General features: G+C 35.3%; 1 protein-coding gene across 6 annotated transcripts in view; it reads right to left on the bottom strand.

The window, feature by feature from the left end:
• Positions 1-2,131: 2,131 nt before the first annotated feature.
• Positions 2,132-26,542, bottom strand: part of LOC149528867 (DNA polymerase I B, chloroplastic/mitochondrial-like) — a 122,391-nt gene continuing 97,980 nt past the window's right edge. For 2 of the 6 annotated variants that reach the window (XR_016358313.1, XR_016358309.1), the window contains exons 10-14: positions 6,706-6,798; positions 3,542-3,657; positions 3,117-3,329; positions 2,920-3,009; positions 2,132-2,810 (exon numbers count right to left, since the gene is read on the bottom strand). Coding sequence is in view for 2 of the 6 variants with exons in the window: in XM_089807916.1 (XP_089664042.1) it covers positions 2,649-2,810; positions 2,920-3,009; positions 3,117-3,329; positions 6,706-6,798 (558 nt within the window). In the remaining 4 variants the exon portion in view is untranslated. The remainder of the gene's footprint in view (positions 2,811-2,919; positions 3,010-3,116; positions 3,330-3,541; positions 3,658-6,705; positions 6,799-26,542) is intronic. The other 4 variants (XR_016358312.1, XM_089807916.1, XR_016358311.1 and 1 more) reach the window with 3 other exon arrangements.

Genomic DNA, 26,542 nt, shown 5'->3' with positions numbered 1-26,542 from the left:
CATAGCTCGAAGATAGCTCTATATGGTTAAAAGAAAATTTTTTCCTAGTGAGAAACAATTTTGGTATTACAATTTTCATATAATTGGATAAAACTTTATAGCCATCTTTCTGCATATCAATTTTTCTTGTTCCTATGAATGATTGGCATGCTTTGTAGCTTTTGTATTCCTCATCTACATATTTTAAAGAAATGATAGATAGAGTGGTACATGAAGGACTTAATTTGGTCTTCATAGTTTTAGTCTTCTCCAATGGATTCCCAATTTGTACAAAGTTTATTATGTGAAAAATATCCTACTATGAGGACAAGAGACTAAATCCTCCATCCCTCCCTCCCCAGAGAATAGTTGATTTTCATGTATGTGCGTGTGCATGTACGTGTGCATGAGTGCATGCAAGCACCCGTGTGTGTGTACATGTATAAACGTGCACGCGCACACCACTCCGAAATTTTGTCGAGTAGTAATAAGTTACACCAATCTTAACTCCTTGCTATTTTATTTTATTGTTGGGCATATGGCCAATGAATGAATGATTTTAATCACTATTTTGCATTGAAAATGAGTATCATAAAAAATTAATAGTATTTAATTAATATTTCATTGATATTTTATTAATATAAATATAAAGTTATGCAAACACATATACACACATCTATATATGTAAATATAGATATTAGACTGGGGTCGTCGTTGCACCAAAAGACCGATCTGTCAATGCCCAATACCACCACTCAACTTACAGTACACAAAAGGAGGTTAAGCCCTTGTCACGAATCCCAAGGGGAGCACTGAACAAATTTCTAACAATCTCTCCCTCAACATTACCCAAGGTTCTTAAAATTCAAACCTATGACCAAGCTCTGATACCACTGTTAGAGTAGGGTTGTCGTTGCACAAAAATACTGATTTGTCAATGTCTGATACAACCACTCAACTTATAGTACACAGGAGTTTGTTAAACCATTGTCACAAATCCCAAGGGGAGCGCTAAACAAAACAAATTTCTAACAATAGAGATGTGTGTCTTGACTTTAAGACATTTTTATTTGATTTATAATCTTACATCATGAAGGTTATGATATTATTATATGTAGGCCATTCTTCATATACTAATTTGGATGGATAGTATTCTTGCCCTCTTTACATTATTCCTCTAGTTTATCTTACTATGAAGACTGGTGTTGTAGATATTTGTCACCCTTCGACTAAATTTCATTTATTTTCTAGCATTTAGAATACTTTCTTGCATCTTTGGTTGAATCTTGTATTTCCAAATAAGGCTTCAATGAGAACATTTTGTAAACGACGAATAGATATTTGGTTTTATCTGGCATAGCCCTATCTTAAGCTATGATTTGGGAGAGGGAATTATTGTTTTCTTTATGAGCTAAAATAGAGATTTGATTGAGCTCTTTAAAACAGAAAATATTAACGAATTTTCTAATAGAATGTTTTGAAGGAAAAGTTGATTACTCCTATCTGGATTTGATAACCTTCCCAGATTGAACAGGAAAATTATATATTTTATCTAGTGGGTTTTTAAGGTTCTAACTTGTTAGCAAGGGTAGCTTCTCAATTATTCTTTCAGCTTATAAGGGAGATTCCAACTCAAGCAGTCCGCGTAATCAGGTAGCTTAGAAATATATATTTGACATCGTCAAGAATTTCAAAGATGGTTTTCTCCTCTCAATGTATTATTCTCGTTATGTAAATGGATATTCCCCATACAGTTGTTAGAAAGCAGTGCTAGTTAATAGCGGTTAAACCTTCACTGCACGTAATTGAATCTGTCCTTATAAATGAGGAAGATTCTCTCCAGACTGAATAAGTCATAGACAAGACCAGAGGTTTCCTTACTCCATTCTTTCCCACTAGTGTCTGCACCGAATGTAACCTGCCTATGTAACTCTCTATTTTCATAATTAGTATAAATGTTGGCCTTGGCCGTTTACTGATGATAATAAAATACAACAGCGTTGTCATCCTCAAATGTTGAAAAAAAATTGGTCCACAAAACACAAAGAAATACTTCCCTTAACTCCGTTGTGCAGCACCCAGTTGATGGCAACCAAGCAATAAAAAATGGAAGCAAAGCAACTCTTGCCCAGTAGCTACAGTACAATGCGTAAACCCTGCAATCTAAGCCAGCTTTGGATTAGTCAGTATTTTAAATTTTCACATCGAGACTTTGTTAATCTGTTTCTTCCCTTTTTCCTGAATCAGTCTCATTGGATACCAATGTGACATTGGTGAATTTTTATTTCCAATATATTAATACAAGACTGCTCTCTGCTAATCAAAATGAAACCTGCAAAAACAAAGTTCTGCACGTCTCTTCTTCTGAAATTGCAGGTCACAACTGGATGCCTCAATATTACTAAGAATCAAAGCCGGTTCTTGATATTGACTATTCTTATAATCCCAGTCAAAATTCTTCTAATTACATGGCATATGAATATGTACATCGGCAAAGTAACCATTCACAACACCTATGCTCTCCATGTTGGTGCATCTGTTGAGGTCTCTGTTCTCAGTCCTTAGCATAATTTGCAAGTAAAATGGAGAGTTCCAGTCTTGCTCAATACAGGATCAATGACTCAAATCCAGCCACCAAAAAAACTTTAGCTGATTGACACTGGCCAAGGTTACTTTGCTGCATACCAATTTGGAGCATATTTGGCATCGACTGCTAAGTCCACCTGGAGAATATTTTTTCCATAGAATGGGTAAGACATGCAATCAACAACCAAAGACTTTGCTTCCTCAGCAGTTTCTATTGGTCCTTCCAAGATTACTTCATCATGCACCTGATAGTAATAAGATTCATCAGTTTAAACATCATGGGGTCTCTTGCAAGATTTAGAGCCCTAGCCAAGTAATCAAGCTTCAAAATAACATTGGGTAACAATTAACAACCTGCAACAGTAATGTCCAACCAAGCTCCTTTAGTCTGACATTCCTAGTGATTTCTAACATGGCACACATAGCCACATCTGCTGCACTGCCCTACAGATTTAAATTTTAGAAGTTAGGCAGTATGAACTTATAAAAGCCTAGAAATGAAATTACACAGAATTAAAAAACCACCAATGTAAAAAACAGAATGGACAAACCTGAACAGGAGTATTGATGGCAGCCCTCTCAATGTGACCCTTTTGACCGTAACTTGCTGATTTTAAACATGGCAAGTGACGAGCACGACCAAGTAATGTATAAACACACTGTTTTGTCTGTGCTTCATGCTTACGCTCTTCCTGCCACTGCAAAACTTCTTTCCTTTCTTTGTACCAGAGTTTCACTGTGTCTTTAGCCTCCTGTAATGTAACCTGAAAAAATATAGTGCCAGACTTAGCTACATTTTTTATTAAAAGTGACATTGACATGCAATTGCAATGCAAATAATAGTTTTCAAGGACTTCAAAATGATATTCTTGGTTAAAGCTAATGTCTATTCAAATATCCAGTAATATATAGCTCAGTTATAACTTGATAATATAAACAACACCGTCGTTAAAAATTGACACTACAATAGTTAAACCTTAAAATGACTATAGCTAAAGTAGCTACTTCTGGTATCTTTATTCCCATCCTTTGTAGACTAGAGCTCTCCAAATAACTCAGAAGGTTTCCCTCATCGTGTCAAGGAGTAACACCCTGTTGACATCAGTTTGAAAATTAAGTCAATATGTCATTGATGTCAAAAGTACAGGAACCTATAGTTTGCAGAATATCTAACATTGTTCTATTTGGCAATAAGATTAGCAACCATCAGTAGTAATGTGCATTACCCGTATTATTATTAAACTCAAATTATGGTTGTGACGTATCGTATCCAGTGGTAAACAATCATGGTCACAGGATAAGGTAGGTATCTGACACAGTTATGAAGAATGAATAACTATCAGATGTGTCTGGTGTTTGTAACTAAACAGATATTGGTTATATTATTGATTAGATTTGTTAACAAGTGTCGGACTGCATATAATAATACTAAGTAATAATGAACAACGGCGATTTTGGCAAGGAAGCCACATAAGGCAAGCAGTTCAAGATTGATTCAAAACTAAGTACAACTTCCTTGACAAAGTGTCTTTATAAACTCTTCATTTTGGTGATAGGAGGTATGGAAAATGGATATCCTGTGACACTTGAAAAGGAGAAAATGCTGGTTCATAATATCAAATAAGTGGCTCTCACATGCCTAGAGCAGCGAAGTGAAGATTTAATGAATTGAAAGCTATATGTAGAGACCAAATCGATATGTGGTATTTAAGACATCACAGTGCATATAGTCTGGTGAGATATACTGAATAAAGATGTGTTTGGAAAATACTGAGTCAAAAGGAGAGAGCGCACTTCAGTATACAGGTATTATTCAGATAACTATGATTAAAAATCTGTAAAGGGTATTGATTGGTTATGCAGTAGAAGATAAAATATCTTCAGAGAAATAAATTCTTTTTTGGTACTGAGATTATAATTTCATTCTATCTTTGACATTAACAGTTACTAACGGTTTGAAGATTGTCAATAACTGTACTAGTCTTCCAGTATTATTTTATTTACAAGTTTGATACTGCTGCAACCAAGAGATATATCATACAGGTTTCAAATTACTCTCAGATGGTATGTACATTCAGTATTCAGTTTTGCTGAGCACATTTATTATCCAAACAATGGTGGTAACAAATTGAGTCTGATATACAGAGGCTGGTTGAAATCAAAAAAGGTTGATAATTAGAAATTGTCTACACATCTTGGTAAAATTATATATGCAGAAACTCAGGTTCATCATTATTCATAACTAATTTATAGAATGTATACAGTTGGTACATTTTAAAGTTAAATAAGGTTGGGGCCTTAAACTTTGTACTCAGTGAAGTTGTTAAATTAGGAGTTTGGAGACTCCTTTGGATTGGAGCCCATAAATGTGAAATTGGTAGAAGGATTTGTAAGACTGGATTAGGGCAGTAGATCCTAGCAGTCTTGAGTTGGTGGTTTTTTCCGCATTGGGCTTCCGCATTACATCTTGTGCATTACCTTTATTTACTTTTGTTGCTGTTTTATGTCAAGAAAATTAGACTAGTCATCAAAAGAATGTTGAAGATTAGATTGGCTTAAAGTTTATAGTACAATCCTAATTCTCACCCCCCCCCCCCCCCTACCCTAGGATTGTCATTGTTAATCTCATTTGTGGTTTTGACAAGACAGTGACAAAATACTTAGTCATTATATAGCAGAAAACAGCGTGAGCCGAGTGCATAGCATATGCCAAGCATAAGCCTCCAAACATTACATGCCGAGTAATTAGTCAATGCCGAGCACTAGTATGTGCCGAGCAGTCTATACATGCCAAGTGATTCAGGTGTCAAGTAACAATAAGTGCCGAGCTATATAGAAGCCAAATTACAACATTCTGAGCACAGTTAAGGCCAGGCATTAGAACCTTTGATGTGGAGTGAACAATTTTTGGCATAGATGTTTGTTATGGCACAAACTTCTATGTAAACCATTTTTGGCTGACATAAACATGAAATTTTGATATTAAGGGATAAGGATTCAATCATATACGCATCCCTATGCAATGCATGCAACCAATCAAATTAAGGGAAGCATTAGGCAGCAATAAGGATCAACCAAAGTCATTGATTATGACCTAGCCCATCTCCACTAATGCCTATTTAAGGAGGTAAAACCCTAAAGAGTTCATGGGTATGCGAGGAGACAAATGCTAAGAGTATAGAGAGCATTCGTGGATGCTATGATGGCTATGACAAAGTTACACATTGCAGAATCAGTTTAAGGAGAACAAAGTGAAGCAATGAAAGGATAGAGGAGAGATATCTAACCAGGCAGATCAAGGTTTAAACAGTAAAGAGGAGATCTGACATTAAGCAGCAAGGTGCTAACCAAAGGATCAGGTGTTGAATCATTCTAACAGGTAATACAAAGTAAATCTCTTAATAGAGTAGTCCTAATAGGCTGTTGTAAATCTCTTAACAGAGTAGTCCTAACAGGCTGTTGTAAATCTCTTAACAGAATGCTTAATTGTGAGATTGAAATCCTTTAGTCAAGGTGAGACCTAACAGTCTTGTAAGCCTTTAACAGGGCAAACTGCACAGGGTAGATCATAGTTTATGATCAAAACTTTGTAACCATAATAGGCCACACTTCACAACTGCAGTAGTGAAGATTTGTGGGTGTCATCCCTACCCCAGTTTTACCTTCTCCATGAGGGTTTTTGAGTAACCAAAATCTTATATGTTATGTGTCAATTTACTTTATGCTATGGATGTGATGTATGGTAATTTATTTCAGTTTACATGCAAAGTTATGAGATGGATGTATGGTGAATTGTTTTTAGGTTAAAAGTTTTTAAGTGTTGATTCACCACCCCCCCCACCCTCAGAACTTACTTTCCCACTGGTATTTCCAACAGTCATTGTGTTCTACAATTATTATCAGTGAACATATGGCCAATTTAGAAGGAGCATCTTAAAATAAAGCACCTCCTTGATGTAACAAACTATGCTTTTTGGAATCTTAGGATTAGTTACGATGTCCAAATGTTAGTTAAAATTAACTTAAATAGACAAACACAGAGAAACCATAATTGATTTTTACAGCATGTGCATGTAGCATTTATCTCCCTGAAACCAAAAGGCAACACAGAAGTTCAGATGTGAAGTTTTCAAAATCTACCTTCCAGTCCTTCGAGAGTCCTACTGCTGTTTTTCCATATGCTATGGAAAAATTCAGCATTTTTGCCTTCCGTCTTTCTGTCGCAAAAACATCCTGTTCAGATGCAATTCAACGATGAGATAAAACTCATAGAAAATGGCATATATCATGGCACAGAGCAGAATTTCAGAAAGCTGAAAAACAAAATCTACTACTAAAAATTATAAAATATCCTAGAGCATCATGCAGTTAAGTTTATGCACAGAGAAGTTGGAGTATTGAAATTCACTAAGTTACCGCATCGGATGTGGATACGAGATACGGGAAAAAAAGAAATTGGGTACAGATGCATTTGGAAACGTGTGTGTGTATATATATATAGGCAAAGAATTTAAGAAACTTATAGATACAACTTAGAAACTAAGAAATATACATACATCATTTGATAGTATTATATGATACTTCACCATTGATCAAGATTCAAGATTCAAGATATTTCATATGTCAATTAAATAGTTCAAACTTCAAATTAAAACTTCCTAAGCACAAATATTCACTCAAATTGTAGACTACAAACTACAAAATCAAAAATACCTCAAGGAAAATCAGTATGCAGTGAAATATTATTAAAATATAAAGCTCAGCATGTAGTTGGAGATCCCTGAAAAGAAGCTCATCAGAAACAACTAAAGCAAATGATTCAGCATTTGTCACCTCTCATTTATTTTCATAAGGCTAGGACAAAATAAATGACATAATAGAACACATATTTCTTCTAATGCAGACCACAATCTAATGCCAGTTTCAAAAGTTACTTTTCTGCATAGATGCTGACAGAAGCTCCCAGGTGCCTTGTGGTGCCACCTGGATGCTACTCACAGGCACCCAGATGCATCCGGATGCCTTAAACAGGCATCTGCCCGCATCCAAGTGTCTGTGAGTGGCATCCTGGTGGCACCCACAAGGCACCCATCCACCTCTGAGCTTCTGCACGCATCTGCTTCAGTATCCAGCCATTCCGGGTGTCTTTTTTAATGTTCTCAACAGTTTTTTTAATACATTATTAAAAATAGCTCGCCTGCCTAGCTGTCCCTGACACAGTCAAGGGATGTCTAAGACATGTTGAGGACATTTTTGCATTTCCTCAGTTGGGGTTTTGTGGGAGTGGACTGTAGCAGGTGTTTAAGGGGTGGGGACACATCAATGCATAACACAGGTCTCTATCACAATAAGAACTCTACTTTTCCAAGCAGGAAAAAGATTTGCACAAGGGATAATAAAGAGATGTATATCTACGACAACCATAAGCAGTTATTTCACTAAGGATAATAGAAATTTTTATTTCAAAAAGACAGTTCTGATTATGATGGTTTTGTGAAAGGTTTTATATAATGTCCATAAAGGACAAAAAGTTAGTTAATATGATCAAGGCACCAAAAACATCATGGGATGAAAAGAATCTAAATAACCACCCAAATCTGGTATAAAATTCTAGTATATCACCTAGATTTAATTATATAAATGATTCTAGAAATAAAATGTTCCTCATTTTCCATTTCCATTAAGGTTTTGTTGATGGTTCTCTTAGAAACACAGGTCAATGTTTGGTACATATGCAATCAGGGATTCCTATCAATACCAACAAGGACCTACTAAGTACACCCAGCTTTGTATGGGTACACTGGATGGGCAAACCTGTGTTAGATCATCAAAATGTGAGATAAATCTGAACAGAAACTAAGACTTCTTTTTTTTCACTTCATACATTTATTATTAAACCTGAGAATTGTCCTGCCAAAAAATCACCTCAAAACAAGTTACTTTTTCATGATAAAAATATTACAAGTTACTTGTTCCCAAGAAAAAAAAGTATCCTCTAAATAAGGCTCCTCCAAGTTCTACATCTACACAGCTTCCTTGGTTGGCACTGAATTTACTTGTTTGATGCAATGCTCTAGAAGAGAACCCTTCACTTTAAGGTACCACATGGAATAAAGAAAAACACACAAGGTTGGAATGATAACATAAAACTGAAGCACGGGTAAATCAATTAATAATTATCAATACACTATTAATGGCTAATGATCAAACAAAAGTACAGTGGAGAAGGGTTGATACCTTATCAAATGGAAGGGTATATGAGCAAACAAGGACTCTCCATAACTTTCTAGTGGTTTCTAATGGACAATTGATGTTCCTTAACAAAGATGGAAGGCTGGAAGTGTAGATGGTTGTCTTCTGCAGGTCGCAAGCTGAAATCTGCTGTTTCTGTTGTCCCTATATTTTCTATGATGTGCCTGAATATTCCCAAAAAAGTAATTAAGATGATAGGGCAGACAATGATAAAGTTTTTTTGGAATGTATCAAGCAATGAGGATAAGCTTCCCTTATTAGCATGGGAGAAAATTTGCAAATTTGAGAATCAAGGAGGGGCTTGACTAAGAGATTGGAATGTGATGAATGAGGCTCTAGGAGCTAGGCTCATTTGGAATTTTTATCAGTGCCCTAACCAATTGTCAGTGAAAATCCTCCGAGCAAAGTACTTGGATGCAGGGGAAGCAAAGTATTTGGTGAGGTGGTTTTTGTAGCTGCAGGAAGCCATTTTGGTGAAGAGGAGCTGAAAGAAGAAATTGGTAGATATAGAATCTACCTTCATCTTCCGAACACACAAGCAGCAGAAGGCACTTTATGGGTTGGTGACTGACCATTGCCTGAAATTGCTGTTGAAATGCCCATCCCCAAGTGTAATAAGGGCAGTCCGGCGAACGTTGGGGAGCTTGTTCAAGGAAGCCAAACACCACTAGAAGATCAATGTAGATATCGCTGCTATGATAATGGCCTGGGGGCTAGAGTTGAATGAAAACTTGCACAGGTGGTTAAGTGGGTGATGGTGTCTCTGTTCCCGGAGGATTTAATTGTGGGGTTAGACTTGCTGTTGGAATGGGCTATCCTGGGCTATGGTTTCAATTATAGCGAGTGTTTTGAGAATGAAAAGGTAGGAAACGCAGTGGGTCATTACCCATTCCTTTGGGGGCCTAAGTGAATTGACCATGAGGCTTACAAAATACAGATTGCAGTGGAATGGGGGAAACTCATAGAAGAAATTTGGATTAACAGGAGGGCAATGCAAGGCATGTTTTGTCTTTTCCGATGGCTCATCCAAAGCGTTGAAGGTGTATTATCCCAAGGCGTTGTAGAGTGGTGGTTTGTGTGCATTTCCCGAATGCGTGAGCTAGAAGCAGAACTTTTTTTGGCAATGTTGATGGGTTTGTGTTTTTAGAGCCGGCTATTGATGGAATCAATAGACAACCATGGTATCATTAAAGGATGACAAAGAGAAAAACTGCTGCTACAAATTTGTTATGATACCAATTATAATGAATAAATATAAAATATTATAATACAAACTAATATATTGTTAAACATAATATATTAATATAATAATATTAACCATTAATAAATTAAACATAGCAATACAATAATAAAATAAAAAATTTAATGAATACTAATAAAATAAAAAATTTAATGAATACATAAATAAGTACTGATATTCGAAATATAAGGCAACGATGTTAATATAATATAGATATTAAACCTTGATCAAATTATATTAAAAATATGTCAGTCACACATTAAGACTCGCAACCAAGAGATCAAAAGGACACAACATCTCAAGAAACTCATGGGAAAAGCATATATGTGAGTATCATCGAGCAATTGACTTGAAGGAAAATAGAGGTTGCAAAATATAGATATCAATTTCAATATGAGCAAAAACTTATAAGATAGATATCCATCCCATCACTTCGTCAACACAAATCTTGATTATTCTAGTATCTAAAGATTAGCATATTGTCGAATATAAACACGGTTACAAAGCTTTTGTCAATGAATAATCACCCCAAATTTTGTGGTCAATTCACTAAGTTTGGAGTCAGCGGTGTATGTGTGTGTAACCGTAGTTTAAAAAACCTACGATATTTCGTCAAAACCGCAAAATATCACAAAATGCTTAGGCTACCAATTTAAACGCACAATATATCGCTGGCGAAATAAAGTCAAATAATGCTGTCATTTTTCCTATTTATATCACATGAAAAACGTAAAACACGGTGGAAAAAAGTTGAGAAGTCATCTCCACTTTAGATTTAACAAGCCAAATATATTTGACTTAAGTTTTTTGTTTTTAGTTGCGAATTTTTTGTTCTCCAATGGCGATTTTAGGTCTCCATTTGGTGGTGATTCTCAACATGTGTGCAAACAAATGGTTCATACTTCATAGTACTCCCGTCATGCCAAGTTGGTTGGTCAAGATTTGAGTGTGATCAAGATTCAAGACTCAGAACATTGTGGGGATTCAAGAAACTTCAGATACGACCTCCACAAGGCATTTCCAGTGGGTCTTTCTCACAACAGCATCACCCTCCCAAGCTCAACATTCATATCGAGCTTTGACAGACTGCAACACTTCATTCATCACTGGCTGCAAGTCAACACTTCCAAGGTATGTTTAAAATTTAAAAATTTATTTTCTAAATACTAAAAATTAAAATATATTTAATGATTTATAATTTTATTTTATTTTTTTGATAAAAAAATTTAAGGTTTAAAATACAATAAAATTTCATAGTAAATTGTAGGTCACTGTATAATTATTTAGTATTTATTATTTAAAATTGACTATTATTATTTTTTCTCACTTATAACTATTAACCAACAGTGTTTAACAAATTAACATTATTTATAAATTATAAATAAATTATAATATATTTATATTTTATAATACTAAATTATAAATCTTTTAAAAAATAGACTTGTTATTTGAATTTTTAATAGATAATGTATGCTTTCTAACTCTACATCGTCTAGGTTTTGTTAGGTTCTCTAAGTCTACAAGATGACTAGTGTTGGTAGAGGTAAGGACCCTTTATGGAAACATGGGATCCCAAGGCTAATCAATGGACACATCAAATGTATCCATTTCCATAAGCATATGACTTCAAGGATAAACAGATTGAAACACCATCTTACGAAGATTTCATGCAATGATATTACACCATGTGATGTATGTTTGGAAGAGGTTACAAGAGAGGCTTAGACAAGCCTACAAAAATATGCACAATGTAAGGCACAAAAAAAAGGACATTCGAGGCCATGGCAGCCCCAATGGGGACTTTTAGTTCTACAAGATCACAAACAGGTGGAGAGGGTTCTTCTTCTATTTGCGCTTTGGATACAAGAATCGAGAAGTACGAGTGGGTCTCTAGCAGACTTTTGGGTTCCACGTAACACTCCTCCTGCTCAACCCGGCTTGCTAGGCACTACATGGAACAAAGAGATGCATGAGAAGACAAAGGTGGCAATTACAAGATTTTGGATCCGCAATGGTATTCCCTTCAATGCTTTATATAGTTTGTATTGGGATCAAGTGGTAACTTCCATTTCTTTGTCTGGTAAGGGGTTCAAGCCCCCAACTCCCTATGACATGAGTGCGCCGTTATTAAATGATGAGGTAAGAAATATTCATCAGCTTTTGGAAGAGCAAAGAAAAGTTTGGGAACAAAAACGTTGCACTATTATATCTAATGGGTCGACTGATGGCAAGGATAGGATGCTCATCAACTCTATAGTTGCTTCAAGGGGGGCAGTTGGTATTTCTAAAATTAGTTGATGCCCCTAATCAAGTAAAAAATGCAGACAATTTGTGTAACATGTTGGATGAGGTGGTAATAGAAGTTGGAGTGGCTAATACCATTCAGATTGTGGCTACTAATGCAGTTGGGTATATGGCAGTTGGTAGACTGCTGATGGAGAGACATCCCACATTGTTTTGGAGCCCTTGTGCTACCCATTGTCTTGACTTGCTTCTTGAGGAACTAGGGAAACTGAACTGGGTGGGGAAGGTGGTTGAAAATGGAAAGAATATTGTTAAGTACATCTAGAATCATATATGGGTCTTGAGTCTTATGAGAGCACACTAATGGTAAAGATCTTGTACAAGCAATAGTCACATGCTTTGCTACTAATTTTCTAGACTTGCAAAACATATTTGAAACATTGCTAGACCTTAGACGCATATTTCTTGATAAGAAATGGTCAAAGAATCCTTATGCCAGGTGCAAAGTTTTTTACCAAATTTCAAATTCGATGTTGACTAATGCACAACTTTTATTGCAGATATAACACTAATGTCAAAGAATAGATTTGCTCTAGAATTTGTATATGTTAGTATAGAAATAATTGGATAATAAAATGTTCTTGAATTTGAAATGTAAATCAATCCTTTGATGTGCATACATTAATTGATTTCGATGCCTTGTTATTCTGGGTGGATAAGGTATACATATCACACAGAAGGATGTGAAGGTGAATGGGCATGTCTCCGAATGGAGACATGAACATTCACCATCACACCAATTCGGTGATGGTTTAACAAACCCAATTTATATAGACTTAACACAAGTCTTAATCATGTATTCCCGATCATTATGAACTGCAGCCCGATATATTATAGATCAATAGTGATCTAAAATCAAAGGAATCAAAATAAGTTTCGATCATGTCTTAAATGAGATCTCAAACAATATATATATATAATCATCGGTTTCAACTATGCATTGTTTATACACTACTATTATACATATGTATATATATAACAGTATGTGCATCATACTGGTATACATATATACATATGTAGTGCCTCTCATGTTTGCAATCTATACCTTGTCTATTTTGATTCGAGAGATACTTGATACTCTTATTATATGTACATTGAGATGACCTGAGGGTCAAATGTTATACTTTGATTCAATACCATAATGCTATACTGTTATATTGTTTAGTTTATCATATTTGCATGTTGATGCCATTTTGAGATAATAGTAGATCTATGATGATATCTAATTATCTGGTATTTAGACATATTTTCTAATTATGTTTTGTGATGGATTTCATACTATGGTGATTTACTTCATTCTTGTCTCTTTATGCTTTATGCAAATGTGAATGATGTAAGTGGATTAATTAGGTATTTAATGCATTTATTGCTTCGGCTATGATATTATATGCAATTGCACTTGATCGTGTGTTTTAGTGTGTAGTATTTATATCTCTAGCAATGGCACATGGAGTTAGTGATTCATATTCATATTTTACCAATGTCGTCCCTATATGGTCAATGTATCCTTATTTAACTGTTTAACCTTTCAATGATTATTAAATGCGAACTCATCTGCATTATGTGATTAGACCAATAAGCGTGTCTATGCATTTTGAGGTTTGCACTGTCGCAAAAGTTGTTAAGTGATTTTCTATGATTTTGGGTTTTCGGGCTTTAAATCTTATTGAATTTAATTTCTACTAGCTTTGCCTTAGGCGAATTCCCGTTACAAGGAATAACATGTTTTCGTTTGGGTCGATTCGGAGTCTAGCTAGTCTATCTAACTGGCTATTTGCCCTAATTGATTATTCACTCGAAAAATGCATAAGTATTAAAAAAGGGATTTGTCTTTTCACTTTTCAATTTTGCAATTTGGAAATTGGAGAGCTTTTTTGAAATCCTCTTTCTAAAGGATTGGATTTTGTTCGTTCTGGGAGCTAGGTGCGTGGGATTTTTGCAAGATCAGTCTCGTTGGATCCAGCTCAAGGAGACCTTGCTTTGCTGTCACTTTTGGCAGTTTTGGCGGGTTATTCATTTTATCAACCTGATTTCAGTGTCTGCCCCTTTTGTTATTAGGTAGGGCTTTCGAATTTTGTTGTTTCAACTTCTATTTTTGGTAGTTGTTTGTCTAGAGGCTGAGAACTAGTGTTCCCCTCCGTTTTTGTTTGTTTGTTCTGCCCAATTAGTCAGGTATGAACAGTTTTCTTGTTTTTGGGATGGGGTTTTGAGGTTTCGCGCTGTTATGCTGGTTGTTTTTGCATATGATGTCCGAACTCAAATATTATTGGATTTTCGAGGTTTTTGTACTCAAAAGCCAAATGGGTTTTAATTTTGAAGTTTTCCAGTTTTTTGGGTTTTTACCTCGTTTTGTGTGCCGCCTTGTTTTCTCGGATTTTCTTGGCATGAGTTTGGTCGTGGACCTGGATTATCTGTTTGGATGTCAATCAAACCTTTATTGCACATTTATGTTGCATTGGGATGTGTGTCGCATCTATCCTCCCGAGTCTATTTTCAATTGAGTGACTTTTCGCTCTGTGTTCTCATCCAATCCTTGTGTTATGATCTTCGTGATGATGGTGCACCACACACAAGTACGTGCACGTACATTGTCGGGTGACTTGGAAGGCCCGATCTTTCGTGGTACTTCCAGAAGTTATGATCATTTGGGTTGGGTTGGGAATTTGCATGCCTATGGGCACTCATCATTATATGAGCATGGGTAGGGTAGGGTAGCATATGGAGGGGCTTCTATCCTACAACCTAGTGACTATTTCACGCTGGTTGGCGAAAGAAGTTTTATATAAGTGAGAACTAATTTAAAATAGTGTGTGCTAATAATTATAAGATAATAAAATGTTTGGGTTGTGCGCCTTCTGTTGAGAAGAGTTGTTGCCTAGGTTGTGCACCTTCTGTTGGGAAGAGTAGTTGTCAATACTAGCTTGGGCTTGTCGATGCCAAGCAACTCTCCATTATGTCAGCCCCTACTTAGTAGCCCATTGAGTGTCTGACCAGGACCTGTAGTTTATGCTTTGTCTATGTTCTTGGTTTCAGTCATCATACTGTCTAGTGTGTGCATTAGCCATGGACGTTTGTTTTGTGTGTATTTGTGGTTGGATCATTATCTCCATCAACACAACAAGAGTGGGCCTATGGGTTCCACATGGTTTGGAGGCGTAGCTACCTATACCACTACTAGGGACCGATGTACAAAGGACAATCTATTGTCCTAGTGCAACCGTTGTTGGATGTTTTCACTTGGTGCTTCGGGTTCCAAAGTATGCTTTCTTGTGATTTATGCTTTCATTGGGATGCTTGTATATCATGTTTAAATGATGTTAGTTACTAACGCATTTCTTTATTATGATGATTAGCATATGATAGATGATGTTATCTGTATTTGTAGGAGTATCTTATGCTTTACTTTTAGCATGTTATATTTCTTTATGCTTATGTTGTAGCATGTTTTAGTAGTGACGTCCTTATATGATAATACCGACAATCTGATCGGTAGCTTCGGATGTTACGCGCAGGGGATGGCTAGGGCACACAATGGTCTTATGATGCTATTATGGTTGGGAGGATCCACGTACTTAGTTTGGTTGTTTTGTTCATTGCAATGTTATTTCAGTTATTGCAATGTTGTTTTAGTACACTACAATGTTTCCTTTTGTACTTTCCTTTCAACAATTGTTAGATGGTTAGATTGTGTTTCTGTCTTTCAATATTGTGTTGAGTGTTTACACCTCGAATTGCAAATTTGGTACTCCCCAGTGTGAAGGTTTTGAACTCTGTTTTACCCTTTAGTTCATCCTTAGAGTTGGTTTCTTGCTTTCCTAGGCGACCATGTGTTAGCATGGGAAGATACAATATAATATCGCACAGCCAATAGAGTTTTGTTGTGCAATACTGGAAAGTATCGCACCTCTTAGGAAGAAATATCCGTGCAATACTGGAAAGTATCACACCCCCTTTGAAGAAGTGTCGTACAATACTGGTAAAGTATCGCACGCTCTCTTGAGAAGTGTCGCCCAAACCCTAAAAGTGTCGCCCTCCTTGAGAAAGGTCGTACAATACTAGAAAGCATCGCACAACACTATTTGAAAGTATCACCTAGTATTTGCAAAAACCTATCCGAGCAAACAGCGGGCACTTTTCGGTAAGACCCGAACTTTTCGGGAAGCGTTTCAGCTACCCTCTTAGGTGCTCTTCAATCCTTTGGTGTCACATTTTGAATTCGGAATGTTTTGATTCGAATTCAGTTTTGGCGTCTTCCGTTGTTAGCCGTTTGGTCAGTAGGGGCATTTGGAGATCCGTTGGAGTCGAGATATTTGGTTAGTCTTTCGTTGCGATCTTTGTGATCCTAGTATGTTGTATGTCGTGTGCATTCATACTTGTTAAAAATATATATATCTTGGCTTATATTTATCCTTGTTTCCAAGGATCTCAGGGCAGGGCATTACAACATATGTATACATATGCTGATCACAGTTATTGTCAGATCGAAGCTACATGCTTTAAAACCAGGAAACCTGAAGCAGAGAAGATTGTGAGGATTGTCTTTGATGCAGCTTTGAAAAGCTAATGGAGGAGACCCCCAAAGTAAGTTTCAAGTCTTCATTGATGATTTAGTATTTAATTTTGAAATATTTTCATTGGCTGATTTTTTTATGTTTTACTATGTCTAGGTGTCAAAACCGTTGGTGAAGGTTGTGCGAATTGTGGATGGGGATAAAAACTCAGCACTTGTATAGGTCAAATGGGACCAAATATAGACCATATGGAACATCATTGATCATAGGTGGAACCGAAAACTCCAACACAGTCATGCAGTTGCCTACTTCTTGAACCCCAAGTACTATTTCTCCAACACTTTTAAAGCAGATGCAAAGGTTCAAATTGGCTTGGACACTTGTATTCGAAGATTGGTTGCTAATATGGACCTCTGAGACCTCATACTTGATGAGTTGCAAAGCCACAAGAGGGACAAGGGGCCATTGTTTTCTTCTCCTAATTGCAAATGTAGGAGATACACCTTGTAGCTAGGTAAGAAAGAACATGAGTTTAGTTTTATCATACCATTTATTTCGCTCATGAAGTTTATTAGATGTTTTACCACATCATTAATGGTTTTTTCAATCATTGCAGATCCATGGTGGGAAGATTATGGTGCCACAACACCTAAGCTTCAACAGCTTGCCATTTGAATTTTATTGCAGCCTTGGAGTGCTTCTGGCTGTGAGAGAAAATGGAGTACTTTTAAAAACATACACACAAATAAACGTAATAGGTTGCAACTCAAAAGCGCTTGAATGACTTGGTTTAGGTGAAGTACAACCTTCTCTTGCACTAGACTTCAATGACATTGATCCATGAGCAGTTAGCTGAGTTTGAGAAAGAAGTAGATGGGTGGGATGCGGATGTGACAGTACGTAAGGAGGAACATGAGCTTGGTCATCCATCATAGACTTCTATAGAGTGTATGGCACCTATTAGGGCACCTGCTAAGGATGTTACTACAGCAACTACTTCAACACCACCCACCCAGCAGCAACAATCTCTTTTGACATTTACTCATAGACACAATTTATGATTGCTACTTTTAGTTTTCATTGATACTTAAACTTGAACTTGATATGTATTCAAAAGTAGTAGTTTCATGGAGTTTGACTTCTAGGCATTGAACTTATTTATATTCAAATGTTGTACTTGTTTTTTGGTATAGAATTCTAGCACTATGTTTATCTACTAAGTTCTACTTGCTATGAATTACTGTTTAACTAAAAACTTTGACTAATATATGGTGGATATCTCAGATTATTATATATTCTATTTGGTGTGTATGTATGTGTTTTTAAGAAAATTTTAAGAAATTGTATATTTTGAAATGTTTCATAAAAGTGCCAATTCATTGCCAAATTTTTCGTCAATTTTTTGCCGATTCCAAATTTTTCAAAAAATTTGGGCCAGCCGAGATATTGCCAATATCGAATATTTTAACTATGTGTGTAATCACTAACATTTGTTGTTCACAGAGCACCTATATTGGTGTGGAAGTGATATTTGTAGACATCACTATTTATCGAGAAGTTTATTAAGTACTAGGAAAGAATTGATGACTGTTTGCATTATTTCAAAGATGTCATGTACGATATGAGTTCACGTACAAAAGATGACAATTCTATAAGGTTGTAATAAGCATAATTAGGAGATTCCTCCAAATGTAGTAGACAGCGTCAAATATGGAAGTATCAAGCAAAGCCATTTTTGCTTTACAAAGAAATAGAATACTACAACCAATGAATAAGGAGCCATCAATTCATTCGAACATTAGGAATGTTAAGTACTTTGCATCGGGCTAAAGGCTGGGGATTGAAAGTAACTATGTAGAAATGTTCCTCAAGTAGATACAATGACAAGGAAAATGACTGATGACTCCCAACACCAATAAGCACTATCAAGTCTTTGGAGGTGTATACAAATAAGAGGCACTACTCAAATCTGAAGAAGCATAGACACTACTTGAAATATTAATAATACCAAAGTCCAAAGGAAGTTCAGAAGTAGTCGAGGCATAGTTGTTCATAATCTTCCATTGCTAACATCTTGCTGGTAGGTATACAACTTGCAAAAGATCAAAATTAAGGTAAATAACTGTCATTATTCCCGAAATAATTTTTGTAGCTACGTATTACATTCTCAAGTTCAGTAAATGCTACTTCAGCATTCACAGATTTCTCATTATTAAAAAAAATGTAACAAATTAATAATATTTGCACAAATTGCTTACAAGGAACTTCCAAGTTATATTGCTAATATTTGGTAGAATCCCATGCCATACTTTACAATGTTGAAGTTGACAACACTATAAATTTTCATGTACATGTTATGGTTTTCAGGATCTCTAATAGAAATAATAGTAGAGATAATGTTGACTGTGTGTTTGAATCTGCAGAATGGTATTCGATCTTGGGATTAAACAGCAGTAGTGCTGAATATGACTTTTGTAACAGTGATCTGCAGGTTGCTTAAGATCAGTCTTCTTCTTCCTTCTGATCGCTGATAAATTGGAGAGCCAGATGAATGCAAATGATCCTGTAAATTAGATTTGATGATAATAATTTGAATAATATTAATGATGTCAATGAACCGATCGCTGGCTCAGAGATGCCGGTAATTGATGTCCTTCCTCAGCGACTGCTCCGCCAATATAAATCATTCGGAGAGTCATGACTCTACGTGACCTTTGGCCATGTAGAATCATGCCTCTTTGGAGGCATGACTAATACATAACAGGCCTTATATAAAACAAACAAATCATAAGTGCGCTCAAACACAAAGGAGCCTGATAATGTGTTGATAAATTATGACAGCCGATAAATTAACTGCCAATGATTATCTTGATAAACATACACAGCCACATGTGTGTGTGTGTAGGTTTGATCATCATCAGTAACAACTTATCTATTAATCATAAGCACAGATTAGTATATCAGATAACTATTGTTTACTTCTACTGATGCTAAAACATCAGCACTCCCTCTTTAGCAAGGGAGAAGTAATACACCATTAGAGTGCTACAAGTAATTAGTAAAAATCAGACAACAAAAAAATCATGATGTTATCACCATGTTATGAATAGTATCATAATGTATATTCTAGTTATCTGAAATAGTATCATAATAAATAAAAAAAATTCCTATGATCTCTACTTGCACTTAAGCAATGTCTAGAGATGTCCATAGTGACTATATAAAATTTATGATCTCTAATTGCACTTAGGCAATGTCTAGAGATGTCCATGAAAATTTGTTACTCATGATCTCTACTTGCACTTAAGCAATATCTAGAGATGTCCATGATAGTAACATAAATCCGTTATCTATGATCTCTAATTACCTGAAGTAATGTCCAAAGATGTCCATAGTAATAACATAACATTTCATGGTCTCTAATTGCTTGAAGCAATGTCTAGAAATGTCCATGAAAAATTTGATGCTCATGATCTCTACTTGCACTTAAGCAATGTCTAGAGATGTCCATGATAACAGGCCTATCATTTGTAAGATCGTCACCTTACAATGATTCCTTCTATTTATATATGCCAATGAAAGATAGTCACCTTTCATTACATATCTAAAACAACAATTATATATAACCAGATATAGATTGAAATTAAATATTCAACATATCAAGTTTACCTTTGAAATGTTTCAATTTAACATTTCCCTTTAGAACTTCTCCTCATAGAGAAGATATCATCCCCAAGGGATTGCATCTAAAAATTTCTCTTTCCGAACAGTGATCTTAGGAAGTTAGGTCCTCTAGCTACTTTCTCAAAAATTCTCGTAACCCAAGGATGTATGTCAAACTTACTTTGAATCAATTGTCTGAGTTCTTGGTGATAATTCATCACTTCATATACTTAGAAGTAGGCCCATCACATCATGTTTAAATTAGGAGTCGCCCACATGTATTTCTGGACTCCCTCTAAGTATCAATCTTTTAAGCTCCTATGTTGCCTTAGAATAAGTGTCATACTCCCTCTCAATGTAGAAGAATCTCATAATCTCAATCATCAATGATGTTTTCTTCAAGAGCATCACTTTATCCATCTTGATCATCAAGGCTACTATCATTAGATTTTAATCTGCACAATATTTGTAAACTAACAACCTTCCTTTCTTGTAAGAACATCCTTAGAAATAAAGGAAAAGACCAAGACAAATAACCCTTATATAGTATGTATAGAATCACAAATAAGAGAGAGACTATAAATGAGATAAATTCAAAAGATAAGAATACTTATCTGCCCAAGAAGATTCAGAAATTGTCTTCTTAGAATATTTGAGAATAGAACATTTCCCTTCTAATAAAGGTTCAAATGGGAATGGAACATTGACTATTATTCCCCTCACAATGTAAAATTTCCACTCATTCTTATATTGTTTTGTATCAAATATAACTCTTATGTCAAGTATCATTTATCATTTATTGTAGATGGTTCAAATGAAGTCACTACTTTCATATGATGTACACAAGGGTATTAGGATCACAAGGTTGCATGAATTATAGTCCTCTAACTGTCACAATTTATCAATCATTTAAGATTATATCACAACATGGGTTACTCCCTCTGAATCAATAATATCAATATCACTAACGATTGATGAAACCATATCCTCTATCTGTTCTCTCTCTTTTAAGGTTGCCTCTAATGAAATGTTAGACTCCTAGTGATTGCCTCTTATTAACCATATTGTCAAATAATGGTGGGTATCTGCGAGAGTTTGCACATTAACATTCTTGATACAAGTTGCTCCAATGAAAAGGCCCATATGCATGAAAAGGCCTCTAATGGGAATGAAACATTAATTAAGGTAGTTATACACCCCCCTGCAATGTAGAATTCCCATATTCTTCAATCAATATGAACCATCACTTCGACTTGTAGATGAATATCCATTGTTATATTCCTATTCAGTCATCTTGGATGGTTCTTGGGTGCCAAATAGTAATGCCCTCTAGATGCTTTCTTTTATTAAGCTCAGTTCTCAATCAAGCTGCAATTCAACTCTAAATCATTGTCATGAATTATGTTCCCAAGTTATGCTCACCATCATTCTTGGGTTTGAGTCAGGGCTCATAAACATAAACTTTAACTTTGTCCTTTGTTAGAGTGGGGTTTTTTTTTTTTTTAAATGAGACTATTTTGAAGCATCTCACTCTTTGCGAAATGACAAAAAATTTATATGCTTGAGGATCCTCCATATAAGATTTTCCTTAAAAATAGAATGTTAGAATATATTTGCAAAATCCCAAAACAAAATACATTTCATAAATGAATAATAATTCTGATAGAATAGTGCTTTTAAAATATTTTTCCTAGAGAGCAAATTATCCAAATGTTCTAAGGAAATATTCCTATTAATTATATTTCAAATTTTCATAATATCTCATAGGCAAATAAAAGTGTGAGGATATTATTCCTATTTAATTCCTTTTGAAATAATTTCTCAACATTTTTTACTATTAATTAAAAATAAAGTTCACATAAACTCGTATTATTTTCTTAATCAAATAGCTAAGTATGATTAGGAGATTCATATTTAAATATTGAGTAACCCATATCTATTAATCTATTCTTTATCAATACTAGATATATTTGACAACTAGCCCCCAGTTTGTTTTTACTTAATTATCACATTCACATAAAGATATCCATAGATACTTACCTCCATTGATAATTCTTCTTTGTTCTCTTAGTACTCCATAATACCAATCTTTCCTCCTATGTTGGTGGTGTAATTTATGACTAATTGTATCAGACATAGATTTCACAATTGTTCTGGAGCTCTTAACACTCCATAATGCCACTCATTAATTCAAGGGTACTTATTTCACTTCTTACATTTATTTCTTTAGTGGGATGATTAACTTCTTATTTGACTTTATCCCATTTCCAACCAATATCTAATGCAATGATTTCTCATCTTTCCTCCATGTTCGCTGATGCCCATATAATTTCTCCTTCCTCCTGAAGAATATTAAACTTAGGAGCCTTGACTTAATTTTATAGCAACTGTTCCCTTTTCTTCAAGATAGAAGCATATCGACATGATGACTATATAACAGGAATTGTGCAAATCTCTCTCTGAAATTCCCCTTAGGGGAGTCCCGACATTAGCTCTTGAATTCATTGAGTTCCCTTCTCATGATACTAGACATTCAAATGAATGCCCTCTACCAAGCTTTCACGTGGTCTCTCTATTTCTTATCCATCCATAATAATTATTAAGTTTTCTCCCTTCTATTTGATGATAATCACATGGGCTGGTCAGTAGTAAATTTCATAATATATATCTACTATATTCAATGAAGATGCCTATTTCTTATTCTTATTTTATATTCTCGATATGATAGGAAGTAGATATGTCTCTTCTTTTCTTCTGAGGTGGCAAGGAGGTATTTACTGGAATGTGTTCCATTTTAAATACTTTGAATTCACCATGTAATATGGTTCATCTTTTTCTTGTTTCATCATCAATTGCATTCAGTCAATACAGACTAGACTGAAAAAGATCAGGTGCATTGTTACTACACAGCTCTTCACTCCCAACAGACTGCAAGCTCTGCAACATCTCAGAAGAAATCAAATGTTTCAAAGCATCCATTTGGTTTTCAAGGACAAGAATATTTCAAGTTTGGTGTTTTATTTGGGTCTGAATCTGTTGAGCAACATGATCTTAAGTAAAGGTTTGTTCGATCCCAACAATCCAGAGTCGGAAGTTTTTCAAGGACGCTTTGAGGAATACGATTGAGACTGTTGTATTTTCTAGACATGGACAAGGATTTTCTAGACACTCTGCTTGATTCCAATGGCAATGACTTAACTCTCAGGAATATCCAAACTGTCATTTTTGTGAGTACTTAGATTTGTTTTCTTCAATGATCTATTCCTTTCTCTTCCTTTATTTCTTATCAGAATTGTTCTGATACCATGTTATGGTTTTCAGGATCTCTGATAGAAATAATAGTAGAGACAATGTTGCCTGTGTGTTTGAATCTGCAGAATGGTATTCGATCTTGGGATTAAACAGCAGTAGTGCTGAATATGACTTTTGTAATAGTGATCTGCAGGTTGCTTAAGATCACTCTTCTTCTTCCTTCTGATCGCTGATAATTTGGAGAGCCAGATGAATGCAAATGATCCTGTAAATTAGATTTGATGATAATACTTTGAATAATATTAATGATGCCAATGAACCGATCACTGGCTCAGAGATGCCGGTAATTGATGTCCTTCCTCAGCGACTGCTCCACCAATATAAATCATTCGGAGAGTCATGACTCTACGTGACCTTTGGCCACATAGAATCATGCCTCTTTGGAGGCATGACTAATACATAACAGGCCTTAAATAAAACAAACAAATCATAAGTGCACTCAAACACAAAGGAGCCCGATAATGTGTTGATAAATTATGACAGCCGATAAATTAACTGCCGATGATTATCTTGATAAACATACACAGCCACATATACATACATGTGTGTGTGTTTGTGTGTGATAATCATCAGTAACAACTTATCTATTAATCATAAGCACAGATTAGTATATCAGATAACCATTGTTTCCTTCTACTGATGCTAAAACATCAACAGTACAATGTAACAACACATGAAGAGGTGTCCTAATCTTCCTTGTACTCATTGTGCTACACTTTACCTAGATTTGATGCTAGAAGACATAGCGAAGATTGGATGTATCCAAAGTGTTATTAGAAATCTGTAGCTTCACTCAAACAAATAAATAAAACATAATGAATATCCATTCTCATGCATGAGTAAATGAAGTAGTTTATAAATATGGAAGTTATATATATATATATATATATATATATATATATATATATATATATGTACTTGCATATTATATAGCATAAGTTATCAAATTAAATTACTGATTGTTAATGTCAGTTTACATATCAGTGATTACTATCAAATCTAATAAACAGCGAATGTCATAAGTGATTGTATGGTCTCGAGCCTTGGAAAGAAGCATATGTGATATTGCAGGGAGGCACGTTCAAGAATAGACGTGTCTCCCACGTAGGAGGCATGTTTAATCTTGGACATGTCTCCCTATTTATATTTGATCAGAGGCAGGAATGTAAAACACCACCTAAAACATAATATAACAAAGTCTTCTATGGCATTTACATTCTTCTCATTATTTCAGTACTATCTGCCGATAAATATAAGTGGCATACAAAATTGTGAATTTTGATTTGCAAGAAAAATCTGAACAAATTGTAAGGTTCTGAAATTATTACTAATATAATTTCTACAGAATTTACCGACTTTATATTATCGAGAGATTATAAATATTGAACATATCTGATCTATCAATTTTAACATGGTATCAAAGCAGGTTTCAAGTAAAGAACAGATCAGATTTTCCATTTAAGAAATTTAATATTTTTTGGAAATCACTGCACCATTTTAAAATGGTAAACGGAATGAGACTAGAAGACAGACTCAAAGGTGCTTCAGCCTTTGGAGGAAATTGAAAATGATGCTAATACAAAGAAAACGTGACCTAATAAAAATCGTGGAAAAATCTCCTAAACCTAGGGAAGATAACAAAAAAATGTCAATGGGAAAAGGACAACACCAGAGCAATGGAATTATTAGTGGACAGGGTGGAAAATCACCTACTAACTATTATCACAAAGCTAGATATTGCATACGATATTCTTAAAGCTCTAGAAAGATTAACAACACTAGCACACTCCTTACTCTAAAGAATCAACTCTCTACTATAAAGGTGAATCAAGGAGAGACTATCACCTCATACTTTATGAGAATGACAAATTTAAGGCACCAACTGTCAACAATTGGTCGCATCTATGATAGTAAAGAGTTAAATATGATAGCTCTAAATGGACTACCTATCTTATGGGAAAACTTTAGACAAGAAATAATGCTCGTTCCAAACTTCCCAAATTTGATTAACTAAAGGCTGACTGCATCCAAGAAGTGTGTAGCCTTATATCTCAGGGAATTATAACAAGTTCTGCAAAAAATGATATTCAGGTTCTCTCAACTCAATAAAAGAGGGAAAGAAGGCAAATCCAAGAAAATGAGGCATGGACTCAAAAGGGAAACAAGCATTCAAGAAAAGGATGGACCTATCTAAAATACAATGTTTCAAATGTGATAAATGCGGTCATCTTGCAGTGAAGTGTTTTGAATCTCTGATACACTCAAAACTCAAGCCTCCTTTGCCAAAGTCAATAAACAAATATGGATTCAAGGAAACTCATAGTTTACTTTGCACTATCCAGTCAAGTCTCTAACAAATCTAATACTTGGGTAATAGACAATGGAGCTTCTCAACATATAACATGCTCCAAAGAACATCTAGATCTGGCACATGAGACTACAACACCTTCATTTTAAAGAATTAGCTTCTTTAGGGAAGATGGTAACAAGTTTACCTAAAGCTCAAATCTAAACGTGAAGGGACATGCAAAGGTTGTGTGTTAGGAAAGAACACTGAAAAGTTCAATAGTAACACGGGGAGGCATCCCCCCACCCTCCTTTTTGTCCCATGTCCTAGAGACGAGGACTTGGGGACTCCATTCCCCTGTCCCGAGTGGCGCCACCAGATTTTGCCACCTCTGCCAAGGATGGGGAG

Source organism: Cupressus sempervirens, chromosome 11, assembly GCF_028749045.1.
Source record: "Cupressus sempervirens isolate cs-2001-9-10 chromosome 11, ASM2874904v1, whole genome shotgun sequence".
Taxonomy (NCBI): Eukaryota; Viridiplantae; Streptophyta; class Pinopsida; order Cupressales; family Cupressaceae; genus Cupressus; species Cupressus sempervirens.
Note: the sequence above shows the minus strand (reverse complement) of the source record. Positions and strands in the feature narration are given on the sequence as shown.